The sequence below is a fragment of the Mya arenaria genome, chromosome 11 (assembly GCF_026914265.1).
Source record: "Mya arenaria isolate MELC-2E11 chromosome 11, ASM2691426v1".
Taxonomy (NCBI): Eukaryota; Metazoa; Mollusca; class Bivalvia; order Myida; family Myidae; genus Mya; species Mya arenaria.
In genome coordinates, this window is record NC_069132.1 from 57,826,113 (window position 1) to 57,850,177 (window position 24,065).

The window sequence follows — 24,065 nt, forward strand, 5'->3', positions numbered from 1 at the left end:
ATTAATATATAAATTTTAATCTTTTCCCATCTGATTGTACTATTCAATTCAGAATCAATTTCACACTGATTTAATTTTCGCTTTTATCCCGGTTCATTACTGCTCTAAAGGAGCATTAACACTTCACCATGATGGCGGAAAAAAGAACTACAGATCCTCGTTTAAACACTGGCTTTTTATCGTCCAAAGTATGTTATAACTTATGCTCGATTACTCATAGCGATGTCGGATTGCTCTCCAGCGCTTTCGAAAATTTATAAAGATACTATTTGTTGCTACAATTCAAATCAAGTTTCGTTTATAAAAAAAACCCACACAGATGAATAGACGGTGTATGTCAGTGTTGCAACAACATTACACGTTTGTGTAACATTAAGTAAAGTACGTACATGCAAAGAAAGGTGATTGTTGGTTAAAGACAGCCAATAAAGGAAGAGCCGGCCGATACATATTCATGCATTTTGAAATTTTAATGGATCTTCAATTCGAGTGTACATAACAAATACAGAAATATCATCTGAAAATATGTTACATTTCAAATTGAAAATATATGTAAACATCAGTAAAGGCGGTAATTACATCTTTATACCACTTACAAGTGTTTATATATGTACTTGTACTTGTTGAAACATTCACCGAGAAGTTTTGTATAAGACAGAAACTATTGTTTAAATTTTATACAAGTGAAAATGTATGCGAACATAGTTTACAGAATATTTAGGCTATGTATCAGATCTGTAACTAACTATATTTCATCCTAATCGAACCTTTCGCTACAGTGTTGTGAGGTTTGGGTATTCTATAATCAACTAATCCATTCGACTGACAGTCAGTCTGACTTTCTGACATAACTGTATAAATTTAACATGTGTTATTGTGCATTCTCCGAGCCAGTGACAATTATCACAAACATCGATAGACAAGTGTGTATGTATGTGCGCGTGTGTGCGTGGGTTTGCACACACCGCCAACTGAGGACAATCCTTAGAAATAACAGCAACGATTGAGACCATTACCGCCAACTGAGGACGGTCTCATTTGGCATTTTTTTAAGGTAGTCTCAAAGTTCGTTTTATGACTTGAAACGAAAAATAAAATCATAAAAATGGACTGTCCTCAGTTGGAGGTCAGAAGGGTCAAGTGTATGGGAAGTGCGTGACCGTCCGTAAATTTCCATTTTTTGCCTCTTTTTTGGTCACACTCCAGTGGTCTCGATTGGCTGTGTTACGCGCATCATCAAGTGAGTGAAACATCTTTTTTCAATTGTTAGTTAACTTTATAACAAAATGTTATCGTAAAATATATGTTTAAAGGTGTTATCTTATCAGTATGATACGGTCATGACCAGACGTTGTTTACTTCGATTGATTTTTGAGAGTGTCATATGTTTTCGCGATGTCTGACCCGGAAACGGAAAATTTCATTAAAATGAAGATACAGTGATGGTTTCTACAATTATGATGTGCCCATTAGCTGTTTATATAAGAAACTATATACTTTTCTTTAAATAGAAATTTATTTCATTTTTTTATGCTAATTTAAAGAATTATTATATGTCAACACGACGAGTTTTCGGAGACATTCAGTGTATCCTTGTAAAAATGAACAAAACAAGATTTATGTTGGTCAGCTGTTATGTTTAAACACCAGCTATTCGCCAGTTGTTATTTTTTAATGGTTTAATTTATTAAAGCTTATGTATCTACAAAAGCAGTGCATTAAAGCATTATGCTTAGCATACATCTTAGTCCAAATAATTGTACGTTGATGAATGTTAGCTTCAGTCTTCAGAGACGGTTTTTATTTGGCGACTCTAAGTGTCCATGTCCCACCTGTTGTTTTCCTAGCCAAGAATGACAGAGCCCAGCGCTAAGTTTATTGAGCGGAAAGATAAAGGGCACCTGCTAGGTAGTTTAAATTGGTGATGCTTTGTTGACAGACCAATATGAATTAGCAACCCCTGCATTGGAAAAATGTCTTCCGGGCTTGTTAATATTCTGAATTTTATATAGCAGGGCTTGTTAAAAAAATTGATGCCAAGCAAAAGTTTAAGAATTCAGGCTTGTTCATCCAAAAGTCTAATATCGACGACTGGTTTCATGAAACACTTCTGCACCAGCCAATTGTAACCATGTCCACCACCCCCCCCCCCCCGGTCCAAGGGAATAACCGGACTTTGACTTTCAAACCAGCAAACCCCGGGTAAAATCCCCGCCTTGTGGGGACGAACTGGTTGTTAAACGCCGGCCAAATGCCCCCGCACCCCAGAGACTCTATATAAGGCCCAATCTCCGCTAAATTTGGCGTTATGACTAAACTATCGCGATCACCCGGCCCTGCGGGGGCACCTGGAAAATAAAAACACAGCCCTTTTCCCCGGCTATCCCCGGTATACCCCGGGGGGGGCCGAGGTTACAATTGACTGGTGCATTAAGTGTAATAAGAGAAAGGTATTGTCTAAAAATAATTCAAGTGTAACCTTTGTGGTTTAATTTGACAATGCATTGTTGTTAAGCTTTGCATAATTGTAGTCTGTGTTAGTCTGTGTTAGTCAAGTTTCGTTTTATTGCAATTTTATGCTTTTTTGTGCAAAATATATTTGCATTTACATGGTAAAATATGAATATAAACCTTTATTACCTATTTCAAACATAAAATTCTTCTCGAAATAAAATTTCAATACGTTTCAAAAACCCCCTGTTTTTGCACAAACCCGTTTAGACGTTAGGTATTGGAAGAATCCTGTATAACACGTCTATTTTTTTAGACTAGCATACAATCATGCTTGTAGCTAACAACCATGCATGAACTTCATCAAACACGTGATTACAAGAGCCGTCGTACCAACACAAACTAGTACTACTATGAAGTCTCACCATATATATAGAGAAGTCGCCCCGCATATGGATTATATACGGTAGTACATATTATTTCTGTCAAATTTTACAATATTTATTGGCTATCTTTTTTAAAGGTATTTTATTGATTAAGAATTTATGATGGTAAATTAATATAAAGTCTATATGACAAGCTACTTATATGAATCTACCCATACCGCCTATATAATACATATGTGGGGCGACCTGTCCGTATATTGCACGACTCTGCACGACTCGTATTGGTGCGAGTTTGTGTTGGTACGACTTCTGTTAGCCAACTTATAGCCCTCTGAAAAATAAACTACAATATGATTTGAATAGATTTTCAAGACAACCAAACCCTACCGACAAAGAATCCTGACCCGATTATGTTTTTTTTATGTCAGGTGACTGTGAATGCAAAATTATTCTGTTTAGGGTACAGTGACTAATCTTAACTTTCTAATGTTAATGTTTAAGTCAAGTGTGGTCATTAGGAATTAAAACAATCAAAATCAAAAATAATATAGATCTATATGTCCAAAATTTACTGTCGCTTATGCTCAGAAGTTGTATGTGAACTGATGTGATGTTAAACACTTATCTTTAAGATACATGGTTGTTTTGCAGTCAGATATATTGTTAATGTAGCAGAAGTCCAAAACAATATCATATTTAACGGCATACATTTTGTTTAATTTCATCTTTATAAAAAAACTCCAAATACGATTGAATGTCACCACTAGCCAGTTGAAAGCAAGATATGATATAATGTTTATTCTTTATTTCTTTTAAAAAACAATCTAAGAGTCTAAATCAGTCTTTACCATGTATATCCGATAAAATACATAAAATTCAACTTAGAGTGACTTACTGTTATATATAACAGTTAAACAGTATATAAATAGCAACAGCTTTACATTCAAGTACAGCCAATATCTAATCAATTGATTGTAACCAATAATTGACTGTAAAATAGAATGCTGTTTAAAACAAGGAAGCATAAAGGAAGCATAATTAAAAAAAATGCAAAATATAATTATTATCAAAGTAGAAATGAATGTAAGTGATGATGTGCCATATAAACATTTGCATTCACATATTCTAGTGGAGGCATAATTAATTATTTTATTGCAGACAAAGTTTTTTTCTTGGCCAATTCTTACCTGATTTCTATCAAATGTTTTTTCATAAATAGGACAATCTAAAGGAAAATATTGTCGCAGAATTGGGGAAAATACATACTCACCTATTTTACATGTATAACAGGACATAACTTTGTTGGCAGAAAGTTATAGTTCAGGCCCCAGCATAAGGTGTTAACCAATGATTTTTTAGCTTGACTATTCAAAGAATAAGGAGAGCTATCATAGTCACCCGAGCGTCGGCAGCAGCGTCGGCGTAACCACTTATATTAAAGTTTGTGTACCACCTCAAATATTTTCAAAGACCATTGAGGTAACTTTATCAAGCATTTTGAGAAAATTATGCCCCTTTTTCTTCATAGAATTTACGTTAAAGATTACGTACCACCTCAAATATTTTCAAAGTCCATTGACATCTGGCTTTGAAACTTTGCATGCTTGTTACATGTTTTGTTTACAATTTAAAATTACTAGAAAGTTTTTATTTGCCGTCAGTGCAATTGGTAAACTCCAAGGTTGCTCTGTTAAATTGTATTGAATTGTCCCCTGGTTTGAGAAAGCATAAGTGATTGAAGATTTTTGTTGTCTATGATACGCTTGAAATATGGTGTGTTTTTCTTAACTAGGAGTTGCAAAGTGTTATAATATTGGTTGTCAGTGGGTGTGCTATAAAGAACTTCCAGTAAACTTGCCTCAAGTTTTATGAGACAAAACTGGTTGAAGTGCCTAGCTTAAATGAAATTTTATACCAGAGATATTTAAGAAATAGTTTTATATGTGTTGTTCAAGGGTAATAACTTGTCCTCAATTGGAGGTGTTTGTGCTAGAATTGTCCTCAGTTGGAGGTCATTCACACTGCACTGTATTCAGTAGTTTTTTTTCCATGTTAAATACCATAATGTATAGTCTTGTTCTGTTTTTGATGCTTCTGTCACTTTCAGTGATGTGATGTTTTTGTATTGCAGCTGGACAGTGCCATGATGTGAATACTGTTGATGCTGATGATGTGGATACTGATGATGTGGATGCTGATGATGTGGATGATGATAATGTGGATGCCTCCGGATTGAAATAGGTACTTTAATCTTTCTTATAATATAAGATGAATGGGTGCCTGTTATTGGAGTAAAATTGCAATTATTTTTTGTTCTAGTATAAGCCTAGAGGAATATAGTTTTTTTCTTAACTAGAAGTTGCAGTGTTTTGATATTGGTCTTCAGTGGGGTTTCTATCAAATACTTTCAGTAGAGGTCCCTTCTATCTTATGAGACAGAACTGTTTGAAGTGCCTAGAGTTAAAGGAATTAGATACTAGAGACTTTTATGAAATAGTTTTATGTGTTGTCCAAAGGTAATAATTTGTCCTCAATTGGAGGTGTTTGTGCTAGAATTGTCCTCAGTTGGAGGTCATTCACACTGCACTGTATTCAGTAGTTTTTCTTCTATGGTAAATACCATAATGTATAATCTTGCTCTGTTTTTGATGCTTATGTCACTTTTCAGTGATGTGATTTTTTGTATTGCAGCTGGACAGTGCCATGATGTGGATACTGTTGATACTGATAATGTGGATACTGTTCATACTGATGATATAATGCTGATAATGTGGATATTGATGATGTAGATGCCCCGGATGATCAACCAGGGACTAATAGAGGTACGCTTTTTCACTTACCTTTCTCTTATATGTGATGAATGGTTGCCTGATATTTAAGTAAAATTGCAATTTAATTTTGTTCCATTATAAGCCTTGAAATTTAGTGTTTTTCTTAAAGGTCTAACAGTTGCAAAGTGTTAAATATTGGTCGTCAGTGGGTTTGCTATAAAACACTTTAAGTAGAGGTGTCTCCAGTCTTATGAAACGGAACTGACTTTGAAGTTCTTAGCATAAAAGGAATTAAATGCTAGAGATATTTATGAAATAGTTTTATGTGTTGTCCAAAGGTATTAACTTGTCCTCAATTGGAGGTGTTTGTGCTAGAATTGTACTCAGTTGGAGGTCATTCACACTGCACTGTATTCAGTAGTTTTTCTTCCATGATAAATACCATAACGTATAATCTTGTTCTGTTTTTGATGCTTTTGTCACTTTTCAGTGATGTGATGTTTTTGTATTGCAGCTGGACAGTGCCATGATGTGAATACTGATGATACTGATGATGTGGATACTGATGATGTGGATGATGATGATGTGGATGATGATGATGATGTGGATGCCTCCGTTGATCAACCAGGGACTGAAATAGGTACTTTAATCTTTCTTATAATATAAGATGAATGGGTGCCTGTAATTAAAGTAATATTTCAATTATTTTTTGTTCTAATATAAGCCTAGAGGAATATAGTTTTTTTCTTGACTAGAAGTTGCAGTGTTTTGATATTAGTCTTCAGTGGGGTTTCTATCAAATACTTTCAGTAGAGGTCCCTCCTATCTTATGAGACAGAACTGTTTGAAGTGCCTAGAGTTAAAGGAATTAGATACTAGAGACTTTTATGAAATAGTTTTATGTGTTGTCCAAAGGTAATATTTTGTCCTCAATTGGAGGTGTTTGTGCTAGAATTGTCCTCAGTTGGAGGTCATTCACACTGCACTGTATTCAGTAGTTTTTCATCCATTGTAAATACCATAATGTATAGTCTTGTTTTGTGTTTGATGCTTCTGTCACTTTTCAGTGATGTGATGTTTTTGTATTGCAGCTGGACAGTGCCATGATGTGAATACTGATGATACTGATGATGTGGATGCTGATGATGTGGATGCCTCCGTTGATCAACCAGGGACTGAAATAGGTACACTTATTTTCTTATAATATGAGATGAATTTGTGCCTGATATTTGAGCAAAATTGCAAAAAAAATTGTTTTATGATAAGCCTTGGAATACAGTTTTTAGCTCGATTATTCGAAGAATTAGGAGGGCTATACTACTCACCCCAGCGTCAGCGTCCGGTTAGAAATTGCAATTTAGGGCAAGTTGGGATTTTCACTTAGAAATCCAATGCATTCATTCAATTGACTTAATACTTAACATAGTTGTTCATGACCATCAAACAATGAGGTTAGATAACTCAATATTATCCGTTTTACAAATTATGACCCCTGATTGACTATTGAACTTCGGTTTAAGATTTAGGACAGGTTGGGATATTTATTAATAACTTCTATACCCTTTGTTCAATTGACTTAATACTTCACACAGTTGTTCAGGACCATCACTCCTTTGAGGTTACATAACTCCATATTATCCTTAATACAAGTTATGGCCCCTGATTGACTTGGGTTAAACTTTTAGGGCAGGTTAAAGTTTTAGGGCAAGTTGGGATTTTCACTTATTAGTCCAATACCCTTCATTCAATTGACTTAATACTTCACACAATTGTTTATGACCGTCACACAATGAGGTTACATAACTCCATATTATCCTTAATACAAGTTATGGCCCCTGATTGACTTAGGTTAAAGTTTTAGGGCAGGTTAAAGTTAAAGGGCAGGTTAAAGTTGTAGGGCAAGTTGGGATTTTAATAAGAAAACATCTATACCCTTCATTCAATGCCCTTAATACTTTGCATAATTATTGACGACCATCTTAGAACAAGGAACATAACTCCATTTTAACCCTTAATACAAATTATGGGAATGATTTTTTTTTTTTTTTTTTATATTCTTTGAAAGGCACATTTTTATATATATTCTTAACCACATTTTCATAAAGGGAAAACCAGTTATTTGAATGTCGACTTGCGTCATTGTTCGGGCGGCTGGTGGGAGGCAGCGTCAAAGTCACCTTATGAATGGAATAATTTTAGCTAGGTTTGAAATAAATAGACCAAACTTGGTATATAGGAAGAGTTTATAGAGACCTTTTCTGAGATTGTGTTTTGGGCCCGTAGAGTCATGGTCTAGGTCAATGTCACTGTTGCTAAAAATAGAAATATGCTTATACTGAATAACTCAAGTAAAGGTTGACATAGTGTGACCAAACTTGGTATATAGGACAAGTTTATGCAGAGCTTTCATGGATTGACTTCGCCCCCCTAGGGTCAATGTCACTGTTACTAAAAATAGATTACTGTGTAACCGAACCTCAACAAGTGGTAGTAAGCCGCACGGGCGGTTACAAGAACCCTCAGGTTCGACACAGGGCAAAGGCAGGGAGGTTGGGTGTGAAGAACAACTGAGATGTTTGCATTTTTTTATACAATCTATTCAAGAATTCAAGTTCATTAATTAAATTCAAATGGAAGTAACACTGTAAAAACCAAACTAACTATGAAACTAATAAATGCCTTAGATATACCTAGCTGCTCAGGCAAGCCATAATGCAACTTTAGGCTGTAAGTTTGAAACAATTCTGTCGAGTGTCAAAAATTGACAAACACGGTATAAAAAAATAAACTCCAAGTAATTTATTTCTAACTGTCAAAAATCAGAGAAATTTAACATCTCAGGTACAATAATCAAGTTTTTAAATTGGAAAACCTATATGAAAAAATGTGAGTGGCCCACAGGGAATCCACGCCTTACCTTACAGAGCCCAGGAAAGTAAAAATGGTGAAGGTACCGTCAGAGGACAGATAACTTACTGAAACTAATTCAGTCGGTCTTTAAGCAGTAAGAAAAACCAATCCAAATAAAAGTAATGAACTTCTGTAGCACAGGAAAATGTAGTAACAGTTATGGTTGACATACTTTGACCAAACTTAATATGTAGGAAGAGTTTATAGAGGACTTCTATTGGATTGTGTTTGGGGCCAATCGAATCAAGGTCACTGCTACTAAAAATAAAAATATGCTTAGTACTGAATATCTCAAGTAAGGGTTGACATAGTGTGACCAAACTTGGTATATAGGACAAGTTTATGCAGAGCTTTCATGGATTGCCTTTCGGCCCCCTTGGGTCAAAGTCACTGTTTCTAAAAATAGATTACTGTTTCAGTTATGGTTGACATACTTTGACCAAACTTAATATGTAGGAAGAGTTTATGGAGGACTTCCATTGGTTTGTGTTTGGGGCCCATGGAATCAAGGTCACTGCTACTAAAAATAAAAATATGCTTAGTACTGAATATCTCAAGTAAGGGTTGACATAGTGTGACCAAACTTGGAATATAGGACAACATGCAGAGCTTTGATGGATTGCCTTTCGGCCCTCTTGGGTCAAAGGCACTGTTACTAAAAATAGATTACTGTTTCAGTTATGTTTGACATACTGTGACCAAACTTAATATGTAGGAAGAGTTTATGGAGGACTTCCATGGGATTGTGTTTGGGGCCCATGGCATCAAGGTCACTGCTACTAAAGATAGAAGAAAGCAGTTGAAACTGAATCTCTTCTGCCAATCATTAAAAACCTGGTTTTGTCACATCCCGCTTCTTGTTCACTTTTTTAATTTGATTGTTTTATTGTGTTTGATAGGCACATATAACATTGTTATTGTTTTCACTTCTAAGTCAAAGCGGCGTAGTCAAGCGCGCTGTCTTATAACAGCTCTTGTTTCTTAACTAGAAGTTGCAGAAGTTTTTTTTATATTGGTTGTCAGTGGGTTTTCTTTAAAATACTTTCTTTAAACGTGCCTCTTAAAGACTAAATTGTTTGAAGTGCCTAGAGTAGGATGATATTTGAAACAAGAGATATTTATGAAATAGTTTTATGTATTGTCTAAGGGTAATTACTTGTCCTCAATTGGAGGTGTTTGTGCTAGAATTGTCCTCAGTTGGAGGTCATTCACACTGCACTGTATTCAGTAGTTTTTCTTCTATGGTAAATACCATAATGTATAATCTTGTTCTGTTTTTGATGCTTTTGTCACTTTTCATTGATGTGATTTTTTGTATTGCAGCTGGACAGTGCCATGATGTGGATACTGTTGATGCTGATGATGTTGATGCTGATGATGTGAATACTGATGATGTGGATGATGATAATGTGGATGCCTCCGTTGATCAACTAGGGACTGAAATAGGTACACTTATCGTTTTTATAATATAAGATAAACGGGTGCCTGATATTTGATGTTTTCATGTATAGATTTGCCCTTGTTGTAAAAGAATTAGCTTTGGAATGTAGTTTTCATAATGGGTTCAAAGTGATTGGAATGAAGTGTCTTCATTTGGACATCAATGGGTGTTTGACCAAATTCATTGTCTTTTGAGGTGATGACTACATGTAGAAATTTGCTTAACAAATAAGAAATTCAAACCACCAGAGATATTAAAATCAGTTTGACATCATTCAAGTCGTAGGTTGAAGGTCATTTCACAATCTCCTGTATTAAAAACACTACACCTTCAATATTTCATAACCAGTACTGCATTTTAAATAATAGGCATCAAGGAAATTTGAAATACCTGAGATCTCAATACAGGCATGGTGTCTAATAAAAGTAACTGGCCTCCATTGGAGGTGATATTTTTAGAAGTCCTCAGAAAGAGGTTTTGTTAATGTCCATCAATTTCATTCAAATAATACTCGTCGAGAGACACCTGTTTCATTATTATAAATAGCATTAATTGTTAGCGTTAAGAAACATAGCAGACCTATTTGCGTATATAATATATATATTTTTGTCTCCATAGGTCAACTCGAAGCAGTCGTAAATGCTGGGATTGGCACAAACCATGTAAGAATCATATTGAAATTTGTAGCAATTAGAAATTTCTATTCTTAAAGCAAATTTGATTTAAAAAGTGTTGTTTCTGTAAAGGAGTAAGTGCACTTTTGTGATCAGGCTTTTCTGTTGTCTTTCTTAGTATACATTTAATTTTGTGTAACAACCATACTTGTAATCTTAAAAAAAAACTATTCAGTGTTTAAATTACCAGAATGTGTGTCATGTTACTGATCAGTGTAAAAAGTTACAGTAAAAATATCTAATTGTATTTAACAGAAAGGCCTTGAATTGAATTTCTACATATCAAATAAAATCCTGAAGTCAAACATATTTAACATGGACAACAATGTATATTATATAGCACTGTAAGACATGTTGCTCGGGTCAGTGCTACAGAAAAATGAGTTTGCTTACCGTGCCCATTTTATTGTACAAATTCAGAAATCAAATAATATAAAGGTTATCAGTGAAAACACATCATCTTGAATACAGGTCATATTTATATATTGACTTGCAGAGGCACTGTTGCTAATTCCTAGACAACTTCAATTGATAAAACATGTTTTAATGTAGGATTATATGTTTTATGGTTATTTGTCCTATAGAGGACTATCAAGAAGACACTTTCATATTTTAGTGCTCAAAATAGATGAAAATATAGTGATTTTTTTTGTCTATAAAATAGCCTTATTTCTGTGTTTTAGGAAAAACGAACAGCCACAGTCAGAACACCTTGGAGCTAGGCTGAAGAAGACGTGGTAGAAAATGGCCTTAAAAAGTGTTTTAAGCTTAATACTCTTACCAAAAATAATTTAGAATGTCTTGAACTTATAAAGAAGTATCCAATTCTTGCCAGGCGATCAAGGACAATGGTGAAAGGGTACATTAGAAAAATGCAACTGGCCTTGCAATAGGCTCATCAAAAAGCAAACAATTAAACAAATAGATACTTTAAATTATAGAATAGACTAGATTGCATTTTGATTTAAGCTTTATATCTGAATACCATCAGTGATTGACATGTTCTTTGGATATTGTTCTATTATTATTTATTTTTTAACAATTAAAATTTTGAAATTGAATATGGTAATAACTTGTCCTCAATTGGAGGTGATTTTGCTAGAATTGTCCATGATGTTTGTGGTCATTTACACTGCAGTGTATTCAATTGTTTTTTTGTTCCATGGTAAATAATGGTGTGTGGTATTGTTTTGTATTGAATGCTTCTGTCATTTCTCAGTGATGTGATGTTTTTTGTGTTGTTAGATAAATTGATAAAATGCAAATGAAATATCATCATGTATGAACATGTCAAACAAAAATGTATTAACTTTCTTCTGTTTGCTATCAAAACGTTAAGTATTTGTTTGGCTGAATTGTATCTAGAGTCAATGAATGAAGATTTGTTTATAACTGAAAATTGATATGCATTATTTTTTGTAAAAGAAAAATTTTCAGAAAAAAAGTATCTTGGTATTGTGATATGCCTTGGCACCTGTCAGGGCTGTGGGCATCATGCAGTCTTTTACCTAGGACAGTAACTAAATCTTTTCATATTTAAATAAAACTTGGTTAGGATGTTGCCAGGGACAATATGCATGTGTACATCAAGGAGCATAACTCTGGCTTTAGTTTGTATTGAGTTATGCCTCATTTTCGAAGGAGAAAAAAACAGACGAGCGCTGGTGTTTTCTTCATGGCGCTCTTGTTGACCTTGGCGAGATCAAGGTTCAATGTTGAAATAAGATATGCCTTGTAAGTTATTTTAACTAACAGGGGAAAGTCTGACAATCAAGTTTAGACTTTAATAGCTTTAATAGTGATTGTTGTGTAAAGTGGACTTTCAACATATTTTATCATATAAATAGAAGTATGAATTCTGCTCTTTGGAGCTAAAAATTATCTACTTTCCGGCTATTGATAATTATGTACTTATTTCACATATCCGAGCATGTTATGTATCCATTTGTCTACATTATACTGATTACTTAGTATTGATATATTCGTATTTAATACCTGTCTTGTAATGATCAGCTATATAAATATATCCATCCATCTGAAGTTTCTGTTAATTGACACTTAACTATTACAGTATTACAATCGGACCAATAAAATACTTCTGAAAACTTTACTGACTTGCTGACATTATCCTTGATGTATATGCAAACAGATATCTGTGTCACATCCTTAAAGTGCAAAGGAGTCATTTTAGTTCCACAAGATGATGCGTTGTTCGCATTACATTATAGTATTAGTCCCATGTAACACACTGGGTGATTCAGTTTTTTCAACGCAGTCGTTATCACACGCTGAAATAGCCATTGAAATTAAGGGCAGTTAGTATGACTATCTGTTTTACTTCCATATAAGAGTTACAATATGCAGAGGTGTCATTTTTTTAGAAAAGAAACAGTGAGAAAGATTTTACCAGCTTGACCTATAAACGCACCGACAACATTTCTGTTCTGTAGTACCGTACGAATTCGCTGGATTGATACCCTTCGGCGTCGCTAAATTAGGCATTTTTCATGCATCAAAAATGCAAAAAGTATGGTCTGATCATATATTCAATGAATAGCAACAACAACATAATAAAAGCATTTCACAAATACATTCAAACACCCTTTCCAAGTTCCATCCATTTGAAGGCAGCCAGAGCCTACTCGCCGAAGACAAAAAATATTTCAAGCAGCAAAGAGCCTCAACATTGCTTAACACTGGTGGATTGAATTTCGTTTATGGACCAGAACTAAGATACATGAAGGGCTCCGCATGGTGGAAATTAACTGACGAGTCCGGATGGAAGGGCGTGGGGGGGGGGGGGTGAGTAGGGGCCGAACAAATGTGTTCTTCTTACGATCATATCTAGGATCAAAAATAGAAATGAAGTTTACAGTTAGGAAGATACCAAGCGGGGTATCTTTCGAAACAAACACATCAGGCGCAAAGGACTTCAAATGACATTTGGTCCGCGGAAGGGTTGGGCTCGTGTCACGCTCGTGTGTCCCCTCCGGTCGATATTTTTTTTCAATTGTAAGCATTGAAAGACTCGATTTCCAGTGAGTTCAGGTTTTGTTTTCATGCTTTTTTCTCTAAACCTTTTTACGTTTCAAATAGTTATGAAATCTAAAACTAATATCGTTTGGTAACATTTATTCACTGAGAAAAAATTGCTAATATGATAAAACAGTAATACACATGTTATGGACACGTTTGTAAGCACACATTTAATACTAGTATTTTCTATTTCTGTACCAAATACAAACAGTCACAAATTAATAAATCACACACATTAAATTCATTTTAATCAATTAGAGTAATCATGCCATGGTGACCTGTATATTCAATATCGTGTCAGACATGTATTAATCTATATGCGCGTAGCTTCATTTGAAATACAATTTAAAAAAAAAATGGTATCAAATTTTGCGGCCCAATTGCCGTTACTAGCTAGAATATTGGGACCGCGGCCACGGCCCCTGTGGTACCAGCTCCTACGCGCCTGAACAAACTGAGAAAATCTCGAACAAACATTACTCGAACAATGGATTTTTGAAAGTAAAAAATGGGTAATTTATCTGCCTATAGTCGAGGCTGATATTTCTTAGCATTAAAGCGTCTGCAACCCTGCTATTATAATGAAGAGAACTGGTTATTAATTTGCATTATTTTAATAATCATACATAATTATATGCATGAATTTACATTACATGCACCCTGACGATGATTTACCAAGATATCGCTCCATTAAATAAAGTAACCCTTTGCCATGACACTGATATACATTGGAGGATTGTACATAGTTTTATTATACATTTATGCTTGGGTTCACCATAAGTAGGACACTGAAGTATTTTAGGCTTTAGATAATGTCAAAGATTCTCATGCTGGAATTTCTCATGTTTTAAAGCACAGAATCTATGGTTTTGGGTCACAAAGGGTAAATTTTGGTAATAAAAATAATAACTTAAAAAAGATTTGCCGTCAAACATACCCTTTTTTAAAGATGCACTCTTATACCCATGTAAGATTTACCATAACTAATACGATTGTTTAAAAATACCAAAAAGGATGAATAAATGTCAAAACAATGGTTCTTATGAAGGATACCGAGTTATATTTGAAAGAAAGTTGCAGAAAACACGTTATTCCAACCTGATACGACTATTGTTAATCACAGGAAATCTTTTAGCATTCACCAATCATTTAATATTTTTTTGCGTTTTTAACCATTAAATACACGATAACAATCGTGCTATCAGTAAGTTATACTTTCCATATATGTATTATTTAGTAAGTAGTTAAAGATTTATCGCTTAAAATGTATGTTTCTTATACATGGGTATGAGTTGATTTTGAATAAGAGTGTCACTTTAAGGCAGGTGACCGGAGAAAGAGCTTGTTTGCCTACCTAAAACTTATACCTTTTAAGTTATTATTATGGTGTAAATATTTGCAATAAAAACACATGTATCGACTTCGTATATAAACACAAATCAATCGCGGTACTCGATAAATATGGTATAAGCCAACCATCACAAATTTCGTGCAACGCAACCTTTTACAGTAATCAATCGGAACACCTCGGCCGTCGTTTTATGGCGGAGATGGTCAGGGTGTTCCGATTGTAAACTAGTGTAAAATGCGGCCCAAGTAAGGCCCTATGATATTTGTATACGGAAAACACGGCCCTTTCGGGGATCCTGTATAATGTTAATTATTTTTTAATTCATTGTTAAATTTCGTTCGAGCATTCCGACTGTAAACTTATTTGGTAATAGTGTGAATAACTGTATAGGGTAAAACACCGCCCTATTGGGTGATATACGACTCTATAGATATATTGAAAAAAAATCTTTATTCATTGAAGTTCGGCTTATGAAAAAGAAAACAAAATGCATAAGAAATTCCCTACCAATACAGCTATCAAAGTACAGTATTAAAATGCTTTAAAATATGCAAGTTTGAAAAATGACCGTAGATTTCACAGTCTTTGGCGACAAAGTTTTTCAAATGAATATCCCATTGTCCTATTTGTTTTATCTAAATTTATTTTCGAAATTAAGAAAAAGTTAAGGAAATATATTATTCAAAATCGTAGAATGCTGGCGAAGTCAACCATAAAGAAGAATATTTATAAAGTTGTCATGGATCACGGCTATATTTATGCTAGCTATTCTTATGCCTTGGCCTAAAATGATAATGTTTCTATTTGTGTGAATCAATTCCTAATCACCCACTATTTAGGAATCAACTTTATGATTGCCTTTGTGTCGTTCTATTTTCGGCATTAAATTTAATATCTTGTATTTCTTTCCCGCTGTGCACTTTTTTATGATATTGCTTATTATGATGTTAAACGTGTTGGAAAATAGCTCATTTGTTAATACACGTGTATTACAAATAAACATTTCTTGCCTTGTTCTGGTGATACAAAGGAAAGTGCCGGTGCTTTAAAGAACCAAGCGGTTGCATGCTTCGCACACGGATCTCTTGTCACGGATCACTCTGTTTCTTCAAATGTTCATATAAATTGACTGAGAAGTGCAGTCACTGCTATCTCATCTTACTAAGTTCATTAACCACAACACATGTAGTGATAGCATCATGGCAGTTCAAAGTCATAATGCAGCTAATGATTACGGGCAGAACTTGATTAAATAAAAATAAACATAAGCGAAATCTAGCGAAATTCCATTGAACTGTTTGATTTATATACGTACAACGCCTTATCTGGTCAATTACCTAATTGATTTACTAAGAATAAGTGTCCGCCCAGTGTTATCTTGTATATTGACAGCATAGTCTGACCAAGCGCTTCAAAGACCACGACCTCAACCAGTGATACAGCTCTTCAACGACCAAGTCTGTCTTCACACGACCAGGCGCTGGAACGAACATGACTCAAACCCCGCGAGCCTATGTTTCAACGACCATGACTCCAATCCCGCGACCTAGCGCTGCAACAACGTCACTCATCACACGACCAAACGTTTCCACGACCATGACTACATTTCCGGATCCTAGCGCTCCAACGACCACGTCTCTCATCACACGACCCGGCGTTTCAACGACCATGACTCCAATCCCGCGATCTTATGTTTTAAAGACAATGTCTCTCTTCACACGACCCAGCATTTCAACGACCATGACTCCATTCCCACGTCCTAGCGCTCCAACGACCACGTCTCTCATTACACGATCCAGTGTTTCAACGACCATGACTCCAATTTCGCAACCTAGCGCTCTAACGACCACGTCTTCCATCACACGACCCGGCGTTTCAACAACCATGACTCCATTCCAGTGTCCTAGCGCTCCAACGACCACGCCTCTAAATGCACGACCCAGCGTTTCAACGACCATGACTCCATTCCCGCGACCTAGCGCTCTAACGACCACGTCTCTCATCACACGACTCAGCGTTTCAACAACCATGACTCCATTCCCGCGACCTTGCGCTCTAACGACCACGTCTCTCAATGCACGACCCAGCATTTCAACGACCATGACACCATTCCCGCGACCTAGCGCTCTAACGACCACGTCTCTCAATGCACGACACAGCGTTTCAACGACCATGACTCCATTCCCGCGACCTAGCGCTCTAACGACCACGTCTATCATCACACGACTCAGCGTTTCAACAACCACGACTTCATTCCCGCGACACAGCGCTCTAACGAACACGTGTCTCATCACAAGCCGATGGTTTCAACGACATTGACTCCTATCCCGCGACCTAGCGCTCTAATGACCACGTGTCTCGTCACGCGACCCAGCGCCGGAACTACCATGACTCCAAGCCCGCGAGCCTGTGTTTCAACGTCCATGACACCAATTCTGCAATCTAGCGCTCCAACGGCCACGAAACGAGTCCCATGGACCAGTGAAAAAAAACACAACGGAGAAACAATGTCGACTTTGACAGAATAATGAAATCGAAATCGAAGGTCCATCTAGAATGAACATACTTGATAATGTGCATCCTGAACATATTCTGGGATTTAGAAGTTGTTATTTGTCATAAACAAAGAATATCGAGGGATATATGTGGATCAAGGAAGCAAACATGTAAGAATGACAGACGGAATCTGTTAAAAAAACGCCATGCAGAATGTTAAACAAATGAACCAATGAGGTCGGTGTGACCCCCGTTGGGTTCTTCGTTGTCCGAGTATATTTTTTTTCTTAAATGAGGGTTTACAGTCAAATCACACAACGAACAGGTTGACGTATAACGTTTCCCGAACAACCGCTTTGTTTTTTCTTCAAATTTGCCTGGTAATAAATTGTCCTCATTTGGAGGTCGGAGGCAGAATGTCCTTGGTTGGAGGTGTTTCGTTCGCATTTTTTGGGTGTGTCAATGTCCCTGGTTGGCGGTGTTTTGTTAAAAAATGTTTACGTATTTAAACCTCTACCCAGATAGCTTTAAGTCCGTTTAACACATTGACGTAATTATTTTTCAAAATTACACCCTGGAAAATGGTGTCCTCATTTGGATGTGAAATGTTGCGTGTCCTCAGTTGGCGGTGCTTGCAAGTATGCGTGCGTGCGTGCGTGCGTGCGTGCTGCTGCTCCTTTTTCTCTGTTTGATAGATTTAGTTTTCACTAACCTGTTAATTTCTCTGCATTGAAAATTATGATCAATTTTTAAGCGAAAAGCTACAGAAATAAGCTCAGCAGCAAAACCTTATTTCTTGTAGAAAATGCTTAAATTTACACGGTCCTTTACTTAAGATATCATAGGGGTATGTACTTATTAAAGCTTAGTAGATTTCTGGTTAAAAGTAGACTTTTCTCGATGTCCTAGACGAGCGGATTGGAGTGATTTCTGTCCGTCCTTGGACATCGAGACAAGTCTACTCTTCACCAGAAATGCATATGTTCTTTTAAGGATTTGAAGTCAAACTTCAAACAAAGATTTATTATTCTGAAGAGAGGTGTATTGCAAAAGTAAGATTATTGAGTATTTTAAGAGATTTTGCCATGTGGTTGTTTGTTACGCTTACCTTTTTACTTGTCTCCATAGTCCATTTGATTGTAGTTTTAATCTCAACATTATGCAGACATTGTGTTTATGATGGAGAGGAAATGAAACATTATTAGGTATTTGGATAATTAAGAGTTTGTGTTTTAATACTTATTTTTGTCTTATTTTTTACTCCTACAGTTGTTTTTGAGGTATTGACACTTTATACAGAGAGAGACTTTTGTGAGGAGAATTTTGTATTTTTGAAGAATTCACCCTTTAACTAAATGTATATAGTATGATATAGGAGTCTTAATTTAATTACTGCATTCTCACGGACAATGGGTATTCAGAGCGCATACATCAATCCCAGTAACTTCTATTACAAGAAAGTGGAATTGTGGGGTAATTATCACAGCCAGTGATAGCTCTAGTGTTTTAAGCAATGCATAATATTTTTGTTCCTCTATGTTTTTTGTCAAATTTACTTCAACAAAAGTTTACAGACTTAAAATGGAAGTTATGTGTCCTGTTATCATGACAAACTTAATGTTATTTATCAAAAACATGTTGAAGTAAGAAATGTTTGTACATGTATATGAAAATATGTTTAAGCTCAAGAAATAAGAGAAAGTAGGAACAGGGGTCACCGTTTTATATTGCATATTATGAAAAGTTAACTATAAGCTCCTGAGCTTTGATATTTTATATATAGTAATTACCAAATGATCCCAAACAAAATTCTTAGGGTGCATCTAGAGGTTTATACTTGAACCCAGGAGAGATTATCTATTTGGTGTATGAGCTTATATAGAAAAACGCAACCAAAGTGCCATACAGCTATTTGATTTTGTATAGTAAGTTCTTCGTGTTATCCTCGACGTTCAAATTATGCCCCGAGTGTGCTTTGGCGATCCAGATCCGTGGTGTTGATCTTATTTAAGGGAGTTGCATTTTTGAACTTATCACTACCATCAATAATTGTATCGAGACACAATGTTTGTAATACTTTTTAATAAACAATGCTTTCGTTTCTTGTCTGAATGACACTGCAAGTGTCCATATATACGAGAGTACGAATGCGGAGGAGCTGGACAACATTGACGCTTAAATATTTATTTACCACAAAACGGCGTTGTGATCGATTTCATTCTAATTAATATATCATAGCAGTCACTGGAAGTATGTCAATACATTAAAATACATATTCGGTGTCGTAGCGCCAACAGTTTGACAACGATTGGGAAACTAGTTATTGCATTATTATATAAACCACTTTCGTTGACAAGTTGCTAGGAGATAGTGTGATCTTTTAGTGTAGGAGGAGGCCAACATGTCCGAGGTGATAGCTGACAACTCATATGCGCCAAGGCCAGAAATCAAACCAGAGACGCCTTGTTGAAAAGTGTGTGCGCTTATCTTGTTGCTGATATGAAAGTACCAGCGAATTGCAACATCATTATTATGCATGTTAAATGATTGTAATGCGCTTGCGCAAACGGTTTGCATAAGTGGAAAGAAACGAAAGTACGAAGGCGAAGACGCGAAAGTACAAAAGTTAAATGAGACGGAATGGCGGTGAAGGAGCTGTAAGACAGAGTGGTCCTAATGGAATACCGTTATTGAATGTACAACCTATTTCATTGTTGATCAAATTTATCTTTCTGGAAAAATATGTTAACTATTGAAATGCAGTACAACATATTTCGGTACTTCGTTATTTATTCGTTCAATAAAACGTGTTTTTGTCGATGTGCATATGCATTTGGATTACAAGCGGATTTGTACGTGGCGCTTGTACGATATTTCCTGGGCCTCGTAATTGTGTTGGACCAATACAGATAGTTACATGAGTTGTTGGCCCATGAACACCAGTGTTTCTAAAATTCCGGTTAAATTTAAAAGCTCGCGCGTCACTTTAGGCATTCTCATACATCAGAGGTGTGTTAATAATAACTCTTGTGTACGAGAGTATTTTTCAGATCGATGTAAACCGCATAAGAATAGTGTGGGGGGGGAATAAGATGATGTTGCCTATATTTGTACTTAAATCTTAACACATGAATAATAAAACCAATCAATTGAAAATCCATTACAATTTCAAAAAGATATAAATCTGTATAGGCTGACTTTCTTGTTGGTCTTCTTTAACCAACAATCGCAGTTCTGTGCGTGTACGTACTTCGCTTAATGTTACATATACTAGTGTAATGTTTAATTTAACACTGACATACATCGTCTATTTATCTGTGTGTTTTTTATAAACGAAAATTGATTTGATTTGCAATAAAATATGATATCTTTTCCACTTTGCGAAACCGCTTGAAAGCAATCCGACATCGCTATGAGTAATCGAGCATAAGTTATAACAAACTATGGCGGAAAAACACTTCTTGAACGAGGACGAGGATCTCAAGATTTTTTCCCGCCGTGGTATAGTGTTAGTGTTCCTTCTGAGCAGAAAATATTCTATATAAGTAACGGCCCGCGACGAGAATGAAAACTAAATCAGCAGACAGTTGGTTGAGGATTGCTTAGTTATTGTCTTTTCACACTCTAAAGGAGCAATCAAATGGGAAAAAACAGACTTAAAAGGTTTGTGAAGAATTTGCCCACAATTGTTGAACATATTTAAAAATTATATATTTGTGAACTTTTTTCTAAAGTCGTTTTTGCCTGCTTCATGTTTTTTTTTACTTCAGATAATCCTTTCCTATTTGTAATTATATACTTACAACCTTCAACCGTTACATAAACAAGTATGGTTACATGATATTATGAGAAAAATACTAAAAATTGGATTGTTTAAATTATAACTGTAGAAATTGTCATTTAAATTGTAGATTATATAAATATTTTAAAATGCTTTCACCTGCTGGTAATATATTAAATTACCTTGTGGCGGATTTGCAGTATATTTTCAAATGTCGGAAAACTACTTAATTTCGAATAATCACAATATAAATCAAAATGATTTTTTTTCCATGATTTAAACTTTTTTTCTTGTAAACGGATGTTTAATTTACCAGACACTAAGGTATTAATTTCTTTATCTCTGATAATGTGATAACAATTAAAATATACACATAATATTTACTTGTTGCTCTTTAAAGACCTGAAGGTTAGAGGTAGGATGTAATGAAAAAACATTTTAATTCATGATATCAAAATCTGAACACTTTACATAAAAGTCGTAATGTTTACTTTATTTACAACTTTATTGATGGTTTAGGCTTTAAGCGGTGAATTACATGGGGAACACCATTAGTTTAAACATCTTTTATTTAACATAAATAGCGTACATTGCAACATTCTATGTAATTTTATACATGATATATTGAATCTGATTAATGCAATAGCAGAGCTTATAATGTTTCTCTTCGGATAGTTTTACTTACATTAATAAGCCGTAGAATGAACGCCTGGGAAGATGATATGTGTATGAGTAAGTATTCTATATCTAAACAATATTTATAAATAAAATACCAGGAATCATAATTAGACTGAGATATTGATTAAGCAATGTTTGAAAAGATACATGTGTGTGCGTGCATTCGTGTGTAATTGTGTGTATTTGTAATATCGAGTTATTAGTTTTGTGTTCTACTTTGCATAAAATAAGAAGAAATGTGAGTAATAATGTTTTCATGTGTAAAACTTTGGTAATATGTTATATAATATTGATATGTAAACCATGTCTGTATTGCTTTTGCTGCAAATTTACTACAGTAATGAAGTTGACAATGATTCTATAAGATGCACAAGTTATTAAGTAAAACATGTCTAGTGGATTATGTATAACTACTAAAAACCGTTGTCACACCCATTTTCATCGGCGCGCTTACCGACGGTGCTGCAACGCTCGCCGAAGCTTGACATTATATTTACTCAGCATAGTTAGTATATACCTTATTTCACCATGCTCTGCTTCCTAATCTTAATAACTTATTGAGGATCTCAAATAAGAGTTTATTTCGAATCAAATCTCATTTTAAAACGATAACTAAGAGGCTTTGTTTACATATTATTATTGATGTTTGTTTTAAGTCGTGTGTTCAGGGACAACCCCATATAATCCTAAATACAAATAATGGTCCTTGAGTAAGTTTGGTTAAAGTTTTGGGGTTTCTGCACGTTTGGTTAAAAACATAGACTTGATACTTAACCCAATGATTTAGGGCTAGCAAAAAATATTAAGTATTAATGTTTTATTTGGACAGTTGTTAACTACTTTATCGTATCTAACAAACATAATGATCTTGATGATTGGTTCTAAGATGCAGTGGCAGAACGAAAAGAGCAACAAGATATAATGGTTTGACGTGTAAGCCCATTATGACATCATGCTTTCTGAGAAGTCGTACCATATCGAGTACGTCAGCATTAAAAGCCTGAAGTATATTGTTTATTGTTTCAAACGCCCAATGGCAGAACGACAGAAGCAACACACTATACTGCGTTGACGTGAGAGCACATCTGGGTACCATGTATCTTGAAAAGCCTTACCCTTTCGAATATGTCACCCGTAATAATCATTGTGATAATTTGTGGTGGCATGATTACAAGAGTCACAAGATATAATAGTAAGACGTGAGAGCCCATTTGGATTTCATGCCTGATAAGTTCTATCTATCGAGAACGTCAGCACCAACACCCTTATTTATCTTGGTGATTCTTTCTAGAGTACCATGGTTGGACGATAAGAGCATCATGATATATCCCGGTTTGACGTGAGAGCACATCTGGACTTCATGCATTCTGACGATTGCTCCCATATTGAGTGTGTAAGCACCAACAGCCTTAACTATCTTGTTAATATTTTCCAGGAAGCCGTGGCAGGATGACAAGAGTAACATGATAGGCAGGTTTTACGAGAGAGTCCATCTTGACATCATGCCTCCTGAAAAATTCTCTTATATCGTGTATGTCAACATCAACTTATATAATTAATTGGTTCATAGATACCGTGGCATAATAGAACGAGCAATATCATAGTCCTGTTTGATGCATGAGATGCATGTTTCGAGCCTATCTGATGGCTTTCCCTCCTCTAAAGTTCAAGTCTAAATTTTGTTTTTGAATGGTAGAAACAAGTAGATTACCCCTCTTCGTTAGCCATTTTCTAATTCCTCTTGTTAAAAACCAAACCTGAACAGGGGCGGTGAAGGCGAGAGGAACAAGTACTTTAGCCCCTTTGACTAGTTACCGTGTATGTAACAAAGATTATTTGTGAGGTAGTGATTAGTATTTGGACTTGCTTGACCGTACACAAATCATCACTTGATATTACAGAGGGGCTTATGCGTCAAATGTATACACAGTTTTTGTTTTTTTAATCCTATTCTGGTTATGTTATCAATATCATATTTAAAATCAAATGATTAGAACCGCAAAGTTACATGTCAGGAATGATACATTTTGGGAATAATACTAAAATCAGGAATGAGGCCTTTCATTTCCAGTCTATTGTACATGTATTTG

The 24,065-nt window shown here is 35.3% G+C and overlaps 1 protein-coding gene across 1 annotated transcript; it reads left to right on the plus strand.

Moving 5' to 3' along the window:
- The first annotated feature begins 1,853 nt into the window (after positions 1–1,853).
- LOC128208640 (ciliogenesis-associated TTC17-interacting protein-like) lies at positions 1,854–12,743 on the plus strand. Its single transcript, XM_052912187.1, has 7 exons — positions 1,854–1,908; positions 5,627–5,659; positions 6,123–6,248; positions 6,700–6,792; positions 9,842–9,964; positions 10,578–10,621; positions 11,317–12,743. Exons 1-7 carry the CDS (start codon positions 1,854–1,856, stop codon positions 11,353–11,355), a joined length of 513 nt encoding a protein of 170 aa, XP_052768147.1. The 3' UTR covers positions 11,356–12,743.
- Positions 12,744–24,065: the final 11,322 nt, after the last annotated feature.

What these genes read in the sequence shown, in the direction of transcription:
- LOC128208640 (XM_052912187.1), top strand. Translation starts at nt 1,854, where the DNA reads ATGACAGAGCCCAGCGCTAAGTTTATTGAGCGGAAAGATAAAGGGCAC. An exon ending in AGATAAAGGGCACCTGCTAG is followed by an intron (nt 1,909 to 5,626) that starts GTAGTTTAAATT and finishes TTGATGATGTAG; the next exon opens with ATGCCCCGGATGATCAACCA. An exon ending in CTGGGATTGGCACAAACCAT is followed by an intron (nt 10,622 to 11,316) that starts GTAAGAATCATA and finishes TCTGTGTTTTAG; the next exon opens with GAAAAACGAACAGCCACAGT.